This window comes from Podarcis bocagei, assembly GCF_964188305.1.
Source record: "Podarcis bocagei genome assembly, chromosome: 1".
NCBI lineage: Eukaryota > Metazoa > Chordata > Lepidosauria > Squamata > Lacertidae > Podarcis > Podarcis bocagei.
Window position 1 is genome coordinate 111,001,944 of NC_138125.1, and position 18,636 is coordinate 111,020,579.

Here is an 18,636-nt window from a genome sequence, read left to right on the forward strand (position 1 = left end):
AAAGGCTTGCATTTCCATATGTTTGGAATGAAGACATTTTTTAAATAAAAATAATAATAGACTGTAGATTTTATTATGGTCCTAAATTTGTATTATTAGCCAAATAGCAAGATCAAACCCTGGGCGGGATCCAGCTCCTCTCCCACATGCAGCTTCATATGCTGGGAAAGGATACCAGTAGGACTCAGTGGAGCCTACCCTTGGCCAGTTTAGCTATTGACACAGAGAGCCAGGGGGCAGAAAGGCACCCATCCCTTGCCTTCAATTGAGTAGTCAATCACACTTCCCCTCTGTAGATCTGGCTTGCCCCCATGACTGTGTGCACAGGTACTCTTGCTGGAGTAGAATGTGGCAGGGCAGAGCAGACTGTCTGCATCTTTATAAAACTATAGGTAACTGGCCATCCCACTGTGCTTCCCTGGAAGAGAAGGGTAGAGTGGGCTGCAGGCAAGGGTGGGAGAAGGTGGAATAAAAGCGGGACAGTATTATAGATATTTTTTGATATGTCTTTAGTTTTTAACAGGCTTGTGGTTTTTGTTGTTTATGTTGGAGGGGTGCTGATTGGTTATTCCACGCAAAATCAGATCTTATAAATGCACCAGTGCTTTTGAATACCAGGAACAAATTCCTTTGGGCTTTCCGTGCCGAGGGAATTGCTGCAGATCTCAGAAAGGCTGCTTTTTGTACCTTCAAAGTTGCCTAACCTAATCCTTAGCTGAGTTCTGCAGTCATGTGCATAGCTCTACACAACTATAGAGGGAATTCTGTGCAAGATTAGTGGGGAGTGAAAATCGGCCCCCTTGAATACCCCATTCAGCTTGTATTGACACTCAAAGCTCTTACACATGTGAAACCAGGCTCTTCTACGAAGTGTATTGGCAGCTCACATGTGCCAGAGCTCAATCACGTGTGCAGAGGACTGGGTGTCTTTCTCTCATCTGGTTGGTGAATTTCACGGCCTTGTGTGTGTGTGTGTGTGCATGTGTGCACAAGCATGCAACAAATTCCCAGAGCCGAATCGGACATGGTTCCGTTTTATGAAGGCAACTTGGAAATGGCTTTAACCCTAACTTGTTGCTTACCTGGTGGTGTTAGACTCAAAGTCCCATCAGCCCCAGGCAGTGTAGCCAAATGGTCTGGGATGGTGGGACTTACAGCCCACCATCTGTAGGGTTCCCATTTATCCACATCTGATCCACGCAAGTTCGCCTACGGGATGCTTCAGCCCATGTTAGCTGCTGCTGGTTCATCAGATGACAAAAACTGGTCCCCTGGACGGCACCTGTAGGGAGTACTAGGGAGTCCTGAAGAAAATAATCCCAGTCCTTTGGTAGAGTACACTTTTCTAATGGAGTTTTTTCCCCTAGTCCTCTCTGCGAGGTAGAACAGATAGCATTATTCCTGCTGTAAGTGCAGAGCTAAAGGTTAAGGGGACATTGACAATTGCCATCCACGTGGAGATAGCAGGCAGGATTTGCATGGAACACCAGCCCTGGGGGGTTTACGCGGCACAAACAACAGCAGTGTTACATCTGGAAAGAGGCCTATAGTTTGTCAGTGCACACTTGGGTAAGAAAGCACCTGCACAGGCAGCAAACCACAGCACCAGTGGAAACTGAAGAGGGTCATTTTCGGCAGGGCAGGGCCTGAGAAATGCACCCCACGCATCTGCACAAGCTGTCATTGTTCAATGACTGCAGAGTGTGAATCTGGGCTTTCCATCTCCATATGCCTTCTACTTCAAACAGTAACATTACGCCAGCTGCTCTTGTGCCAAAATTAGGCTAAATCAGATGGACATAACAGAAAGCATTGCTTCTAATGCTATTTTTGGACCGCAGCTTGTTCTCTTATCAGATTCTGCTTAGCATAATCCAATTTCATATGATGCAAATTGTGCTACTTCCCCCCCACACACCCCAAACAAAAGTTTAGTTTAATACAATTGTATGTGTAAATTTAGAGAAGCTACATTAAGAATAAAGTGTTTTGTTACTGTAGTTGTAGCAATCCAGTTGTGGTGAGGTGAGTCTAGCATAGCAAGGCAACACAATTTGTTCCTGGAAAGAGACTGCTGGTGTTTTTAATAAGTTGCTGATCAAAGGAGAATCAGAAATTTCATCTGAATAGTTTCCTTGATACTAATAAATCAGCGTATTTAATGGCGTTCAGCATTTTTGAGGTTGGTTTTTTTAATTATTATTTACATATTCTGTTTTTGTGTGAATTTTGCTATTCCATTCTGAAATCACACAAAGAAGTAATAAAATAAAATGCAAATGGTAGTGTTCTATTTACTTTTAATTTCATATTTCCTGGTCACAACTGCTGAATTTCTTGGATGTAATTTATTACAAAAGTTTAAGTAAAGTGTATATGTGAATAGAATTACTTGTGTTTTTCACATCTTAAGAGCTGTTACATGGAAATAAAATATTTATCCTAACTATTCTCCATGCTTGTATTTATGATGCTTGCTGCTTTTTACCCACTGTGCAGGCAGAGTACAGTTATCCTGATCTAGTGAAAGCAAGCCATGAATGGAAAAAGGTATCGGTCTGCCCTATGTTCACCACAGTTTGTTCTTTAAAATCCAGACACCCAAATGCAAGTTTATTCTGGGAATATAGCTAGTATAGAAAATACCATATGCTACTGATCTTCCCCCACCCTTGCCTTAATATAGACTGACAGAAAGAAAAGATAGATGTTAAATTCATCAATGTTGGCTTTATTTAATGTTATATTATAAGGATGCATTGTCTTCTGTGCTGTGCCTCTGCAGAGCTTTGGTTTTTCTTCTCGGTGCCAAGGTTCCCTCCCCTCCCATTCTTGCCTGTTTTGAATTCACACCTAATGTCACTAATACAGTGGTGCCCTGCAAGACGAATGCCTCGCAAGACGGAAAACTCGCTAGACGAAAGAGTTTTCCGTTTTGGAGGTGCTTCGCAAAACGAATTTCCTATGGGCTTGCTTCGCAAGACGAAAATGTCTTGCGAGTTCCTGCTGGTTTCCCCCCCCCCTTTTCTAAGCCACTAAGCCGCTTATCAGCTGATCCGATCAGCAGATAAGCCGCTAATAGCGCTAATCCGTCAATGGGCTTGCTTCGCAAGACGAAAAAACCGCTAGATGAAGAGAATCACAGAACGGATTCTTTTCGTCTTGCGAGGCACCACTGTAGCCACGTGGAGCTGGTGCTAACATAATGCACTTGTGATACATTTTGCTAAAGTAACAAATAGGAACTGTCACAATTATAGAATGTTCTTGTTATTTTACTGCGTTAGCAAGCTCTCAATTAGTGGAAAAGTTAACAAATAAGTGATTAATATACCTGATGGCTAACTTCCAATAAAACACACAAGAAATAGTCCCACGTATCACAAATATGACTTTATTACATGTAAGACCTGCACACTCATGGAATTGTGTCGACAATTTACCTTGCATATAAAATGAAAAAAAAAACCCATGGCACATTGGCTAATAGTGGTATGAACTTTCACAAAACTCAAGTCCTGGTGTTATCAAGAAGATTGCTACCCAGAATACTGCTCTTGGTAAAATCACTTGCATAGTCGTGCTTTCAAAATCTAAGGCACGTATAGGTATGATCACATTGTTGTTGCAATGTGTTGGTCCTTTGGAAAAAATGATGCTGATGGTACCTAAAACAATTGGATGGGAGCTCTACTTTATAAATAAGCACTTGTTCCTGATTCTCAAAAGTGTTCTGCCACCGCTAACTTGTGGGATCTAGCTTCATTCACTAGAAAAGAGGTGTAAGGAACGGTGAGCCGCTCCTGGGTCTGAATGCAGGAGGGGCAGCCTGAGCAGCTGGCAACAATTCCATTTTTAGAGGGTTGTTACCAAATGATGGCAGTTTATAAATTTATATACTACTTAGTATGGCAAGATGTCTAAGAGGTTTTTTTTTTAAAATAAAAAAAAAGTTCTGGAAGAAGCACCATGAGGTGGTGCTGATTCTAGAATTTGCTTTAGAGCTATTCTAGATTATTTGTGTGCCTTAAAAGGTCTGAGTTTCCATCAAATACTTCAGCTTTGAAATTACTGACTCCAGTCTTGACATTAGTGAAACACACAGAAAGACACCCTGTTATATTTACTTGTGGGTATATGACTTCCAAACTACTTACTTGGCTTTTAAAGGCATTAACAGAAACTTTGGGTGGGGGGGAGTACTGGAGAAACTGAGCAGTTAAAGGATTTCAAAACCCCTTTCCCAGCATCTATTATCAACTTTAAAAAAGCCAGAGAGATCCTGAAAACAGATCCACATTTTATCTGCTTTCTGCCCTTCCTGACAGTTGGCTGCAAATCAACAGAATGTTTACACAAAGGTTTGCAGCTCAGGTTCAGACAAGTATTCCCACTTTCAGTGTCCTCCATATAAAACCTAAATCCTATCTGCTGGAATGATCATTTAATGCTAAAGTTACTGTGTATGACAATCAAGCAGAAATTCAAGTATTACCTCCCCCCCCCTTCTCCTATTGCAATGAAATAATGTGTAAATCCAATTTAATCTGATTCAAAAGAGCAACAGTCACTTAAAAAGAAACAATGGGACTACAGCACTTCCAACAGTTCTGGCACACATGCCTTGTGCCCTGAGTTTTGCACAAGAGAAACTCTTGCTCCCCTCACTGTCAAATTGAGACACAGAGAAGGGAGGGGGGGAGGTCAGGTCAGCTCTTGCTTGTGTGACAAGAGACCTGCAGATCTTTGGTTCGTATTCAATGGACTGTGGTAAAAAGGAATTGCAGAAATGATTATCTCATTCAAGTATCCATAGAAATCAAATTTTACTGTCTTAAGTTCAATGGAAGACAAAGAGGAAAATGCTCTTGTTTCCCACCTACCCCAGAAATAATTTCACAAACCGGTTATCAGTGTGAGCAAAGCAAACTGGCTTCCCGGTCTTATGACAGCGCAAAACACTGCTTGATGAAGTGGGTCATATGGGTGTAGATATGGTTATGGGCCAATCCTCCAATGCCATGATCTTTATCTGTATACCACTGGAGAGAGAGAGAAAGATATGGTATGAAACACAATTTATGCAACGCTGCAAGAGGTTTCTGTTGATGCTGCTGCTGCTTACTTCTATTTCCAAACCCCCACCCCCCCCTCCCCAAGCCTTATGATCAGAGCAGAAAATACATTTCACAATACGGCATAAAATAGGCTACCAGTTTCAGATGGATAAACAGAGATGATGCTTTTGTTGGTGCTGAAACCAAATGGCAAAATTCCTTTCAAGGTTGCAGTGAAATTACTTGAAATGTTAAAGTTGGTCAAATGCCCTGTGTGTCTGGGCTAAGCGTGCTTAAATCCAGTCTGACTTAATGAAATTGTGCCCTTTATTAAGGATATGGGTCACCTTGCCACTGGCTTCCATAGGATGTGGTTTACATTGTTTTCTTGCAGATCCGACTTCCCAGTTGGTTTTAACATGACTATTCTAGCATAATGTTTTGAAGAAAAGTTAGTTTAATTGGTTATGAGTGAATGGATATGCCAGTTCTCACTCTCAGGAGGCTGGAAGACTGAAAATAAAGTAGCAGGTTCCCTCCTCAAAGAAAGAAAGAAAGAAAGAAAGAAAGAAAGAAAGAAAACCAAAGTCCCCATATGTCAAATTGGGTTTTCTTCCTGGTAACTGGAAATAGTAACTGCTGGCTAGGAACACTCAGTAATAGAGGAGGGGAATTCAAAAGAAAATTTCCCCTTTTAAAAACAAAAAGCTTGCCTCCTCGTTTTGTGAGAACAGTTCTCAGGGGAGGCCTATCAATGAGACAAAGCCATTTGCTTCAGACAGCAGATCCGCTGCCTCCCCACCTCCACTGCTGCCAGGGCCCACCTCACCACTGCATCCTCGCCACTGCATTCTGGCAGCAGCATAGGCAGAGCTGCAGGTGAGGATACACTTACAGTGGCAGGGCCAGCATGGGTACAACAGTGGGGGCAGGAGGCCTAGACCTGTGGGGGGGGGCAGGGCTGGCATTGGAGCATTTTGCCTACAGTGGCAAAATATCTCAGGCGAGCCCTAATAATGCTACATCATGGTGCAGTGTTGTTTCTAGAAAATTCCATTGTGGGGAAGAATATGGGTGCCCCCATGTATTCCACTTTAGTTCAGGGTGAGTAGCTCAAAACACGCTTTGTAAATGCTGCCCCATACAGTGGTACCTCGAGTTACAAACACTTCGGGTTACAGACTCCGCTAACCCGGAAGTAGTACCTCGGGTTATGAACTTTACCCCAGGATGAGAACAGAAATTGCGCAGTGGTGGCAGCGGGAGGCCCCATTAGCTAAAGTGGTAACTCAGGTTAAGAACGGTTTCAGGTTAGGAACGGCCCTCTGGAACGAATTAAGTTCATAACCAGAGGTACCACTGTAGTTTAGAATGCAAACAGTATGCCTAGCAAGCATCTTAGCACGTACCATTGCTTGGAAATCCACCTGTGCGTCAACCAGCGCTTTTGAAATCTGGGCTGATTGTTGAAAGTGAACATTATCTGGGAAGGACAGAGAAAATACCACGCATAAATTCAAAATATCATCTGCTAAGCCATAGATAGAGCAGGGAACCCAATGACCAGAGCTGGACCACAGCTCTCCAGCCCAGCCAATAAACATGCACAAACAGAACTGTCCTTAAGGTTGCATTATTATGCTGTCCCATTGTGCTTCTGATTTGTCAGGAGCAAAACTACAAATGTATGATATCTAATGATATTGAATTAAGAGCAGCTCACCATCTGCTGTTCCGTGGATCAGGAGGTAGTCAACTTTTCGGAACTCTTCCGCTCTTGCCATAACTGTGGAATTCTAAAACAAACAACCAGAAGTTTCAGTTGTAGTCTGCTTTTGAGTGGTTCCAAGGGCAAGATGGCACCCTCTCATTCCATGGATAGATTCCAACAGGACTAGTAGCAGAGTCTTAACAATGGTACCGAGACAGTATATTCCACAGGATCTTCACCTGGGGACAGCAGGCTAGCTTACAGTTCCTAGGGGGAAAACGGGGGGCTGCTGCCCGGCTCTCCACATCTGCCACCTGAGGCAGCTGTCTCACTTTGCCTAACGGTAGGGTGGCCCTGATGCAGACCTGCATACAGTGGTACCTCCGCTTACGCATTCCTCTAGTTACGTAAACTTTGGGATACGTAAGCGGCAAACCCGGAAGTATATTTGCACATACGCAGAAGCGCTCTACCGCCACGCGTGTGTGCGCAGAAGTGGTCTCTCCGGTTGCGAAAACCTTGGGATCCGGCCGGACCTCCATAACAGATCCTGTCCGCAACCAGAGATACCACTGTGTAAGAAATGGTACATGGCATGAGAAGCAAAAATCAGATATCACATCCTCCAGCAGATTCTCTCCACACCTGCTGTTAGCATTAAAATGGGCCACCAAGTACCTGAATTCACTTGTCACAGCCTATTCTAGGATCTACTGTTGGGCTGGAAATCACCTGAATCTTCACTGATCTACCTGCTGAGCTTGATGGCATCAATCCCCTTGTCAAAGGGGAAAGAGCAAATATGGAATCTATCCCCAAAGCTAAAAGCCAGTGATGTCAAAGCAGAGTATGCTGACCATCTCTTCAGTGTGGCATGTGCCCTCTTTCCAGAAATGGGAAATGCAGGCTGCAGCCAGAGATACATAAGCACATCATTCATTCTCTCATGTTGCACTGAGCATCTCTGCAAAAAAAGGAGGTATTACGCAGGTGTTTTTGCACTGCCTTCCCATATGGTTCCCTGATGGTCCCTCGTGTGGACTTAGTGGAGCTGTGCATCATTGTTTTGGATGGGAAATGATGCAGTAATCTAGAGCATCTAAGCCAAAATAACAACAATAAAATAATAAAAACACATGCAAACAACTATTCAGTCTCTGACCTCGTTTTTTCTCACTTCTTGGCAGTCAGCAAACTCTTGTATAGATAGCTCCCAAAAATCAAGTAACACAAAAATTCAGTCACCATTCCCAGGTGTTAGTCATTAAGCAGAACCTGAGGAGTTCAACACAGTGTTTGTTTATGGAATAAACGACACCATAGTTACAAGAAGGGAACTGAGCTCCATGCTCCCAACCAAGAGTTACAAGGGATACAAGTGAAATAGAATATTTTGTAGGGAAAAATCTTGTTGCATGGTTATATAGTTTGCATGAACCCAAGTGCAGAAATTCTCTGCTGCCCTTTGCTACACTTTAGTTGTAAGGCCACTGCAAGGGGAACTGGCTTTGTGAAAAGATCACACAGCAGTCAACATTTTATCAGCACTCAACAAACAAGTTAACATTTGGCTGGAATCTGAAGGTCTCTCTCCCTTCGGCATATTTCTTGGATAATAGAACAAATGTCATATCAGTACAAGATGGCATATTTACAAAATTGTACCCTGTTTTGCATAACCTAATGATGCAGCAGTTCTTGAGGACTGAACATTTCAAATCTGCTAGCAGAAGATTGCCAAATCTATGACTGCTTCAAATACTTGCCAACAGCATTTCAAATTCAGTGAGAGCTGCAAAACAACCTCTTTCACAAGTTTAACAGACCCCCCTGGTGCACGCTCTCCTGGTAGCCTATGACATCACCATCTCCTCCCCTCCCCAAATCATCAGCTTTGTCTCCCCCTCCCCTCCAGCTCTTAACATGTCAGTCCAGTTTCCTTCAGGCATTCTCTTGTTTCTGGGGTGGTGCACAGTTTTTACTGTTTTTGGTGTCCTTCCTTGCTTTTTCTACACAACACCGCAACTGACCTTTCTCATCACCTCCCTCTCCTTTACAAAGCTGTTTAATGTGGACAGGGCTGCAATTTAGGATTAACCTTCTTAGGCACATGCAAGCCTCTGGATACATACAAAATATCAGGCCTTATTACTGCTGGTGTTTCGGCACAAGTGCGGTTTTTTGTGCGTTAAGGAGGGTAATCATCCTGTTAAGATTAACAGCAAGCCTGCTCTTCTCCTGGGGCTGGTTCACACATGTTTTGTCATCTGATAACTGCCATATCAAGCTATGACTTGCACATGCAAAAAGGCCATCTCAGATAATCACACCACAGACAGAATTGTCACAACAGCCTATATCTTCTCAAAACAAGAATGGCTTCCAATGGAAGTTCACACACTCAGTGGCCAGGCATCAAGTGCATGTTAATCAAGTGATGTACATGCATGTGTGAACCAGGTCCCAGATCAGCCTTCTAGGCTCCACCTCTCAAAAACAGTTGCTGGCTATCACAGGCAGGGAGGATGCTGTTACACTCGGGTTCTGTTCTCTGGCTTCCCATGGGCAGCTGGTTGGCTACTTTGGGAACAGTGTTGGAGTAGACAGACATTTGGCCTGATCCAGCAGGAGGATCTTGTTACGTTCCTTCCCAACCTGGTGCCCTCCAGGTGTTTTAGACAACTCCCATCAGCTGCAGCCAACCTGACCACTGGACAGTGATGATGGTAGTTGTAGTAGTTCCAACATCATCTGGAGGACACCAGGTTAGGGAAGATTGCCTGAAGATGCCCTTGCATATTCATCTAAGCAGAGAACCCATTTAACAGCAACACAGAGGTGGTTTACTGCTGGTTGCTGAGAGGGAAAGTGACACCTTCACAGAAACGAATTCTGCCTCTGTAACTATTAGATTACAAGAACCAGATGAGGGCACATAACTGACTAAGCTTATTCTGGCACTGATACTGCCTCACCAGCACCAGCTTCAAGTTACTACTTGTTTGGTTTGGTTTAGTTTGATAACTGAAGAGAAGGTTAATATATGGCCAAGGCTGGGGCTAGGAGTAGCAGTGGGAAGAATAAAAGACAATCTTATCACTTGGATCCATTTTCTTTTCTGAATTCAAGAATGACTGTATACAAAACTGAAATTTGGCATGCCTTGGTTTTTGTTCTTTTGTTCTTCTTCTGAACACTTATACAGGTCTTACATTTTATGCTGTGGCTTGATTTAAAAAAAAATAATACATGAAAATAAATGTGACTAGACTAGGCACCCCCAACCTGTGGCCCTCCAGATGTTTGGGCCTACAACTACAATGATCCCTAGCTAACAGGACCAGTGGTCAGGGATGATAGGAATTAAAGTCCAAAACATCTGGAGGGCTGAAGGTTGGGGGTGCCTGGACTAGACTGTTACCCCACAGCACACTTCCTCAGTTAATTTAGGTTCCAAGAAAATTGGTACTGCCGTTGTCACAGGCTTTAATTTTTTTTTTAAAGGTCAAACTTTTGCCTTGCTGGTGTTCCTTGCACTGGCATCCAGTCCAGTCCAATTCCTTGGCAGTTTACAACTGGGGATTAAGAGCCCTGACTCTTTAGTCCAGCTATGCAAGGACCAGATGCTATTTCCACTCCCAGTACCTTGCCATTGCTGAACTGTTACTTCCCCACACCACATCCTCCTTCATTGAATCCTATGGATCTTGTGTAAAGCCAATAGCAAATGAGATGGCCAGGTAAAATAATCCCAGGTGCCTCTCTTTTGCCTCTCTAGTATGGTTAGCCGCAGCAACTAAAGTGTAACTGTGCTACAATTAATCCATCTGACTGGACTCTTCCTTGATCGCTTTTAGAAGGAACTGCCACCTAAAAAAACATGTTTGACAGGTTCACCCATCCCTAGTCAATCTTGTTTACTCTTCACTTCTCATTTTTCTGTTCTTAAATTTGATGCTCTGCATTGGTCTGCCATATATATATATATATATATAGAGAGAGAGAGAGAGAGAGAGAGAGAGTGTCCTCAGGAAAATTTATCAGTATTTTTCTCATACACACATTTTGCCCAATGCACACATTATTCCCCCAAAGCAGTTTCCCCTTAATATAATGTATTTTTGTTTGCCATTTTCACAAGTAAATGCATTTTCATGCACCGTTTACCCTAGTATATGCATTTTGGAACTCATTACTTCTCTGGAGAACCACATTGCAAAATTTAAGGAAGGCCAAATTTCAAAAGGTGGCTATGTTTTGGGTTGCGTGTTGTTTCAGAAATTGCAAATTGGATAGATTAGCTGTGAAATGTGAACTGAATCAAATTTACCCCCATGTTTAATTCTTGAATAGAGGAGGGATATAATCCTAAACATGGTGACCTGCTTAGTTGGAGAGGGAGGCGGAAATGTGGTTATCGTAGAACAAAGATATTGGGGGTCACGGAGGAGAAGAGAGAAATCCACCCTAGTTAACTTCTTATGCCAAGAAGAGTCCTTCCCCCTCCCACTTGACTCTTGTAACATGAGTTGAACAAAGTGCACTGAAACAGTCAAATCAGTATATATACCCCTCCCTCCTCCTAGTTTGCAGCCTCTCCAATTTAATCCTCTGAGTAACACATTGGAAACCTTTAGCTCTTTGGTACTGGCAGTTTCAACGTGGACACTGCCAGCAATAGATGCCGCGCCAAGAAAACTCGACTCCTGGCAGAAAAGGATTATACAGTCCTCTGGTGCCATCTGTGCCGTGAAGTTGCAGAGTGACATTGTGCACCCAGAGCACTAACATTTCAATCTGTAGCAAGTTAAGAGACTTTTCATTTGCAAAATTGCCGTGCGGATCTGCTACCCCTCAGGCTGCCTGAACAGAACCCCAAGATGTTCAGCAAACAGGAAGTCAAAATAGAAAAGTAATAAGGACTGGGGTTGGGAGCAGGGAGGAAGGTGGTGATACGTCAAAACTATTTGGATGAGGAAGTTTACACAGAGTCCATAAATCACGGAGATAGCTGACAGAAGGGGAGGCAGCAAAAAGGTCCAAAACTCATTTTACTGTATCAAGGATTCCCCACCATTTTTGTTATTTTATCTCCTAAAAAGGACAAAAGGGGGGGAGGCCCCTATGACTATCAGACTTGAGATCTCAAGTACATACTTTTAGGTGGATATATCCAGATTTGTGCACAATTTGTTCTGGCTTGTAGTTTGTGCAGTCTGCACCTAATACTATTTACTCTCCTGGTATCCTTGCGGCGGGGTGAGCTCCCATCGTTCGGTCCCAGCTCCTGCCCACCTAGCAGTTCGAAAGCACCCCCAAGTGCAAGTAGATAAATAGGTACCGCTTTCTAGCGGGAAGGTAAACGGTGTTTCCGTGTGCTGGTGCCTGCTTGCCAGAGCAGCTTCGTCACGCTGGCCACGTGACCCGGAAGTGTCTCTGGACAGCGCTGGCCCCCAGAGACAACCCTAGAGTCGGACACGACTGGCCCGTACGGGCAGGAGTACCTTTACCTTTACCTTCTTTATTAATTTGCACCCAGATGAGATTAGAGTTTGCAGGATTATTTCATTATCTTAACCTCTCTGTGATATAGACAGGGTGTGGGGGTGTGAGAAAAACTTGCCCAAAGCCACCCAGTAATTTGTTCTACTTGATGGTTTTTAGTACTATAATGAGTCCTTTAATAAAAACAGATACCAGTTTTACCATGACAGATACCAGATTTACACAGTTGTTTGGGTGAATGTTTAGCAGCACCTTCTATCCCTGTGCTCTGCCCCACATCTCTCACTTTCAAACTTTGGTGAGAACCAAACTCTATATGCCAGTGTTGGTCTGCTTCACACATAACACTAAGCCATGGTTTAACTAACCTCAAGTTTTCAGACAAACAAACAACGGATTGTCTCTTCAGTGGAATTGGAGGTACAAATGGGAATACAAAGAGGGTTGCAGAACAGGAGGGATGGGTTCAGAATGGGGGGGGGGAGATCCAGGCAGTTAACATGACGGTGCTCTATGTGCAAGGTTATGGTGTGAAGATTAAAACAGGGCTGAAAGAGGGACTGCAGAATAGGAGAGAGAAATGGCTTCAGAAATGGGGATGGGAAGGTGAAAAGGGAGCTTAGTAGCTGCATGAGGTGGGAAGGACTAGGGTTTACCAGGGGTTACATGCTTACCTCATAGTAAGGCAGGTTATCACTTTTTTCAGGAAGGCCCATGTAGCGTTCAGTATATATAGAATCTGGGGGGGGGGTGGAGAGGAGACAATGCAAAGAAATATTGTAAAATGATATTATTTTAAGGGCAGTTTGGCATACAACATGCAAGTCAAGGAGGAAAAGAAGAAACAGACAAGATAAACCAAAGAAGAAAATGGAAACAAGTTGAGTGAGTAACCCCTGATCAGGAAATCAGATGTCAGTAGACACCAATTTCCAATCAGCAAGATTACCAGATGTTACAGATAAAGCATTATTATTATTTTCACAGTCAGCCCCCTTTGGCCCTCCCAGGCTCTTATGAACTTATTAACCCAGTTACACAAACCCAACTCATTCATACTATACATGCACATTTTATTGCCTTGATATATTTCCATTTTTGTCAGAAAACTTCACGGGGGGGGGGGGAGAGATGTCATGTATCATATATAGGCAGTTAACCCTTCTGCTTTCTGGCCTCCTAACCTGATACATAGGCTCATAACGAGCCATTTCCTCTACTTTTGCCACTTTGTCCTCATGACTGGGAGAAGATGAGGCCTCCACTTTCCCAGGCTACTGTAGCAATCAAGAACAAACAGAACAGTTAAGTGTCTATACAAACGTAGCAGATGGTCACTTAAGGGTTTGTTGTTGTTGTTGTTGGTTTTTGCAAAGGCAAGGGATCAATCTCACCTAGCGATGTGCCAAAAAATTCTCTTTCATCCCTCCCCCTGAACTTTCCCTATTAATTCATAAGGAACAAATTTATATCCAGAAATTATCAAATGGGAGATAAAATTTCAGTGAAATTCTGATGGGTGGGGTGGAGTTTTTGTTGAACATATCTTACTTTTGAGGTGGCCAAGAGCTGTTCATGAGCATCCTTTCTATCATTCTACAAATCATCTCTACAGTAGCCTGCACTCAGCAACTTTCCTGAGTTCCCCACATTTTCTGAAAACTTCCTGACATCCTCAGCTGGGCTTTCTTATAAGTAAAGAAGGCAGGGATACTTGCCTACTGCCATTCACTGTAGAAAGATTTCTCTCTTTTTGCAAGGCTTCCCTTAAAATCAGTGAGTACATTGATCTCAGGTGTTCAGTAGCCACCCTCCCCAGTCTCCCCAGTTGAAAACACCTGGGACAGCATAAGGCAACACCTGTCCTAGGGCTTTTTTGAGCTCATAGGCTACTGGGAATGCTTCAGAAGAGCTGGAAAATGTTCAGTGGTAAGAAGAATAAATACACATGTACACTATCCAATCACCTCACAATGATAAAATATAATTCCTAAAGCAACCCATGCAAAACAAATAAACAGAAGAAAAACCGAAAGCCTCTTTTACTCACCAGGAAAGCTTTGGAGGGCATGTTTCAGCACAGCACTACTTTTACCCTACAAATGTTCCCAGTCTTCATACGCTGAAGCTTACTAATATCCAGAGTTATATCAGACCCTTCACTCCACCCTGCTACCATGCTGCTAGCTCCCCCTACTCTGGCCTTTTCCTTAAGGGCAGAGACACAGGTCACCACTGCCCTACACCAGCATTTGGCAGATGTGTCTTATTTGGAGGTGGGGAAGTTCTCTAGTTTCAGTAAATTCCAACAGGTGGACACAATTGTGGGCAATTTGAAGGAGTGAATTGTTGCTTGTTCAGTCATGCTGCTTTTCACACCTGCTGAACAGGTTTTGGTATTGTTTCAAAAACCTGGAAAATCTTTTTTGACAGAGGCAGCGGAAGGGCAAAGAAAGGTGTGCGTGATCACACCTCAGGAGGTCAAACCTTTCTTTCAATTTTATTTGCAAAAAGATTGACAGTCTCTGGTCTGCACAAACACAATACCGCATTTGGAGTACTCCCGCTTCAGAAATTTCAACTAACGCTACCCTGATTGCACTGTGTAAGCACATGCAATTAGATCAGTAATGAAGTGTCCTAGAATGTTTGTGGGTTGAATTCGCCCCCACCCACCTAGTAGTAAATGCTACTCTGTACAGCAGTGGTGCATTGAGGTGCCCTCCAATTGGTGCTGCCTCTCATGGGGGCAGTGGCATGATCAGGGGAGCTCTGGGTTGGCAGACACCACTGCTACCAACCCTGAGCTCCTCTGACTCGATGCTTTGAAGGATGAAACAAATACAGTAGCAGCTTTCTGACATTCTGTAACCTGGGATGGTGTTGCCACCACTCTGCCCTATCCTTTAAGGTAAAGGTAAAGGGACCCCTGACCATTAGGTCCAGTTGTGACCGACTCTGGGGTTGCGCTTTACTGGCCAAGGGAGCCAGCGTACAGCTTCCGGGTCATGTGGTCAGCATGACTAAGCCGCTTCTGGCGAACCAGAGCAGTGCACGGAAACGCCGTTTACCTTCCCACCGGAGGGGTACCTATTTATCTACTTGCACTTTGGCGTGCTTTCGAACTGCTAGGTTGGTAGGAGCAGGGACCGAGCAACGGGAGCTCACCCCGTCGCGGGGATTTGAACTGCCGACCTTCTGATCGGCAAATCCTAGGCTCTGTGGTTTAACTCTCCTCTGTGGGGAGAGTTTAAATGGTGCTTACATAAGGGGAAAGATAGGGAACACTTTAAAAAACCCACAAGCCCCATCTCCCAACAGATTTAGCCAAATCCTCCTCTTCCTTAGATTTCTAAAAAGAAACAAAAAACCCAGAGCTAAGGAAATGGAACCCCTTTGGCTATCCCATAATTTGAATACTAGAGTTAAAGACATAGGTACAACAGGGCATTAAGTTTCCCAACTCTGCTTTGGTAGACAATTTTTTTTAATTAAAAAACAACCCCTAATACCATATTAAATCAGCAGTGACAAATTTCCTAACAGACAAGGATTAAATATAATGACCCCTCTTTTTAGAGCTCACTGTAAGTAGAAGTAAGTTAGTAGCAGTGCCAATGAATTTTATGACATTCAGAAATGATCCTGAAACACTTTGGAACACATGGCACTTTTGAGGAATGCAAATGCAGACATTTGCATTATAGTAAAATTTCAAATATTAAGTGATTTTGTGCCTTTTAAAGGTTAAGCAGATTATTTTCCTCTTCCACTTCCAAGTTGCTTTTTTATTCTTTTTTAATGGAAATTATGATCCAGAGACACTGTGTTAATCCCTCACACGAGTTCATGGCACTTTTAATTTCCCTGTTGTGAAAATCTTCAGATGAAGGGCAGTATACAAATTTAATAAGATAATATACCTATGAATATATATAGCAGCTGCAAGTATGATTTTTGCAACGCTTTGCAGAGGAATTATCCATTTTATTTCTAAACAGAACATACCGTAAAATTGCCATCGTGACACGGGAGCAACAGCTATTCCACACTTGAACACACCACTTCCAGATCCGAGCACCATGGAGGTCACATAACCGCCATATGACTAGGAGAAAATAAATCCTATTGCTTAAAACACATCAAGAGTCCATTGTTGCTATTCTTATACCCTGATTTTATTTACACACACACACACACACACACACACACACACACACACACACACACATTTATATATAAAACCCCTAGTGAAAGTGAGGTTGCCTTCTCCATTAACATCTTTTAAACAAATCTGAAAACATTCTTATTCTTCCTGACAATATTTTTAGCAGAATTGTCATTTGTTATATTTATGGCTGATGTTTGTTTATGATTACTCTAGGCTCCTTCTGGAGGAGAAATGGGATAAAAATGGTGATGGGGTGGAGTATTATATCTCCCCCACCTCCAATATTGCCAGTGTCCTTATGAGTCGACTTTTCTAATAGTGCAGTTCTTTTATTAGCTGCTTGTGATTACATATTTTACATCACCTTTTGTATACCACTTTGTAACATTTCATGAAAAGCGGCATATAAATATATTAAATAAAAGTTCGAAGTAATGATGCTTGAAATAAAGGGACACTTGCTGCCAGGCTAATGCTTATTAGGTCATAGCTGCAGCAAAACATCCATAAATAGCTTTCTGTTTCTCAAGATAAGAGTGGTCCAGTAAGTGTAAATGTTTTTCGTAATTACATTAGGATCTCTTTAATTATTTAACTTGGTGATTACAAAGAGGGTTAACTTTAATACTTACCCAGCCCCAAATAGCTATTCTGCTCTCATCAACATAGCTTAATTTAGCAAATGCCCTAAGAAAAAGACAGAAAATAAATAAATGAGGTACACAGAGACTCAAGAGAAAGCACTACTTATTCTGCCCCTCAACTGCTCCCTAGCAGTTTTTAGCCCAACTGCCCCTTCTTCCCAGATAAATTACAAACATAATAAATTTTAAGTGTTGGTACGTATGTCTATGGAACAAATCCTTTACTGCCCAAGTTTATTTTCTGTATTACTTGTTCCCTAACATTTGCACTCTTTCTTTCATTACTTTCATTTGTATGCCACTTTCCCACAAACAAAATCTTGCTCAAAGCGGCTTACAGCTAAGAAACAGGAATGCATTTCAAACAAACACTAACAAAGTAACGATTTCATAGCAGCATAGCACAACAAGATTACTTAAACATGCAGCATTAAAAGGAAAGGGGTGAGGTGTGCTTACCGGGCTGCGTCAATCTGATCTTCAACTTCATAGGTTCCAAGTCTTCGATATATTGCATGCATGATTTTGTCTCCTCGATAGCCACTTCCCCTGCCATCAAAACTAGCCACAATAATCTCCTCTGTGCTTGCAAGGTATGTTGCCCAATTAACCCGGTACGCATAATCTGCCTTCTGACTACAGGGTCCTGCATACCTATAAAAAAAGTCACAGGTAAGCTTTCGCAAGCTGCTTTATATTTGTTTCAGCATTACTAAATTTCTAAACAAACAGGAACATACAACTGGAATTTAAGATTTCAAGAACTACTTGGTTTGTCCGTGTTCAACTCCCACCAGGAAACCTATGTCCCCACTGTGGAGGGACATGTGGATCCAGAACTGGCCTCCACAATCACTTATGGACTCACTGTTAAACCTATGGTCATGGAAGACAATCTTACTCGGCTACGAGTGATCACTAAAGAAGAAGATGGAAGAACTATTCTTGCTTGTACTGAAGTAGTACTAACTAGTTCTGGATTTGCTTTTATGCACCTTTCCAAAGTTTCTGCAATTAAAACATACCAGCCATCTAAAAATCACCGCCACGTTATTCTTTCCACATGTTGTCCTAAAAAACTATAGAACAGATTTCAGATTACTTAACAAGAACCACTTTTTAAAAAGCAAAAGGCCTTGCTCATTACTGCTCATTGAAATTTTAAGTAGGCAAATAATTAATAATTCCAGTGATAATTATGTAACATCATTAAGCTTTAAAAAATGTAAATCAATAGAATCATAGAAAACCCAGTTACAACTAATGTATATTTGCTCAGAGAGTCAATTCTCAGCAAATATAGTATTTCTGTTTTCATTGTACTATGAAAGGCAATTTTTTTGTAATCCACGATTGGAAGAGGCAGGGTAATTAATGCAAATACATTAATATGTGCAGAGATGTGTGGAGAAAGAAAGCAACCAAGAGCATATGTTCAAGATCCAGTGAATGTGCCTATGTTATATTTCTGACCTGCCTTTGCAGGTTCAAGATAAGTATGGGAGACTGTTTTTTTAACCAATTGTGCAGCATACAATACAATTTCCT

The 18,636-nt window shown here is 42.4% G+C and overlaps 1 protein-coding gene across 1 annotated transcript in view; it reads right to left on the reverse strand.

The window, feature by feature from the left end:
* Positions 1–3,378: 3,378 nt before the first annotated feature.
* The window catches only part of DPP4 (dipeptidyl peptidase 4), a 50,331-nt gene continuing 35,073 nt past the window's right edge, over positions 3,379–18,636 (reverse strand). Inside the window, exons 20-26 of the mRNA XM_081166369.1 lie at positions 17,548–17,742; positions 17,077–17,131; positions 16,282–16,381; positions 12,948–13,012; positions 6,781–6,853; positions 6,467–6,540; positions 3,379–5,042 (exon numbers count right to left, since the gene is read on the reverse strand). Of these exons, the coding sequence (XP_081022495.1) occupies positions 4,944–5,042; positions 6,467–6,540; positions 6,781–6,853; positions 12,948–13,012; positions 16,282–16,381; positions 17,077–17,131; positions 17,548–17,742 (661 nt within the window). The 3' untranslated portion in view covers positions 3,379–4,943. The remainder of the gene's footprint in view (positions 5,043–6,466; positions 6,541–6,780; positions 6,854–12,947; positions 13,013–16,281; positions 16,382–17,076; positions 17,132–17,547; positions 17,743–18,636) is intronic.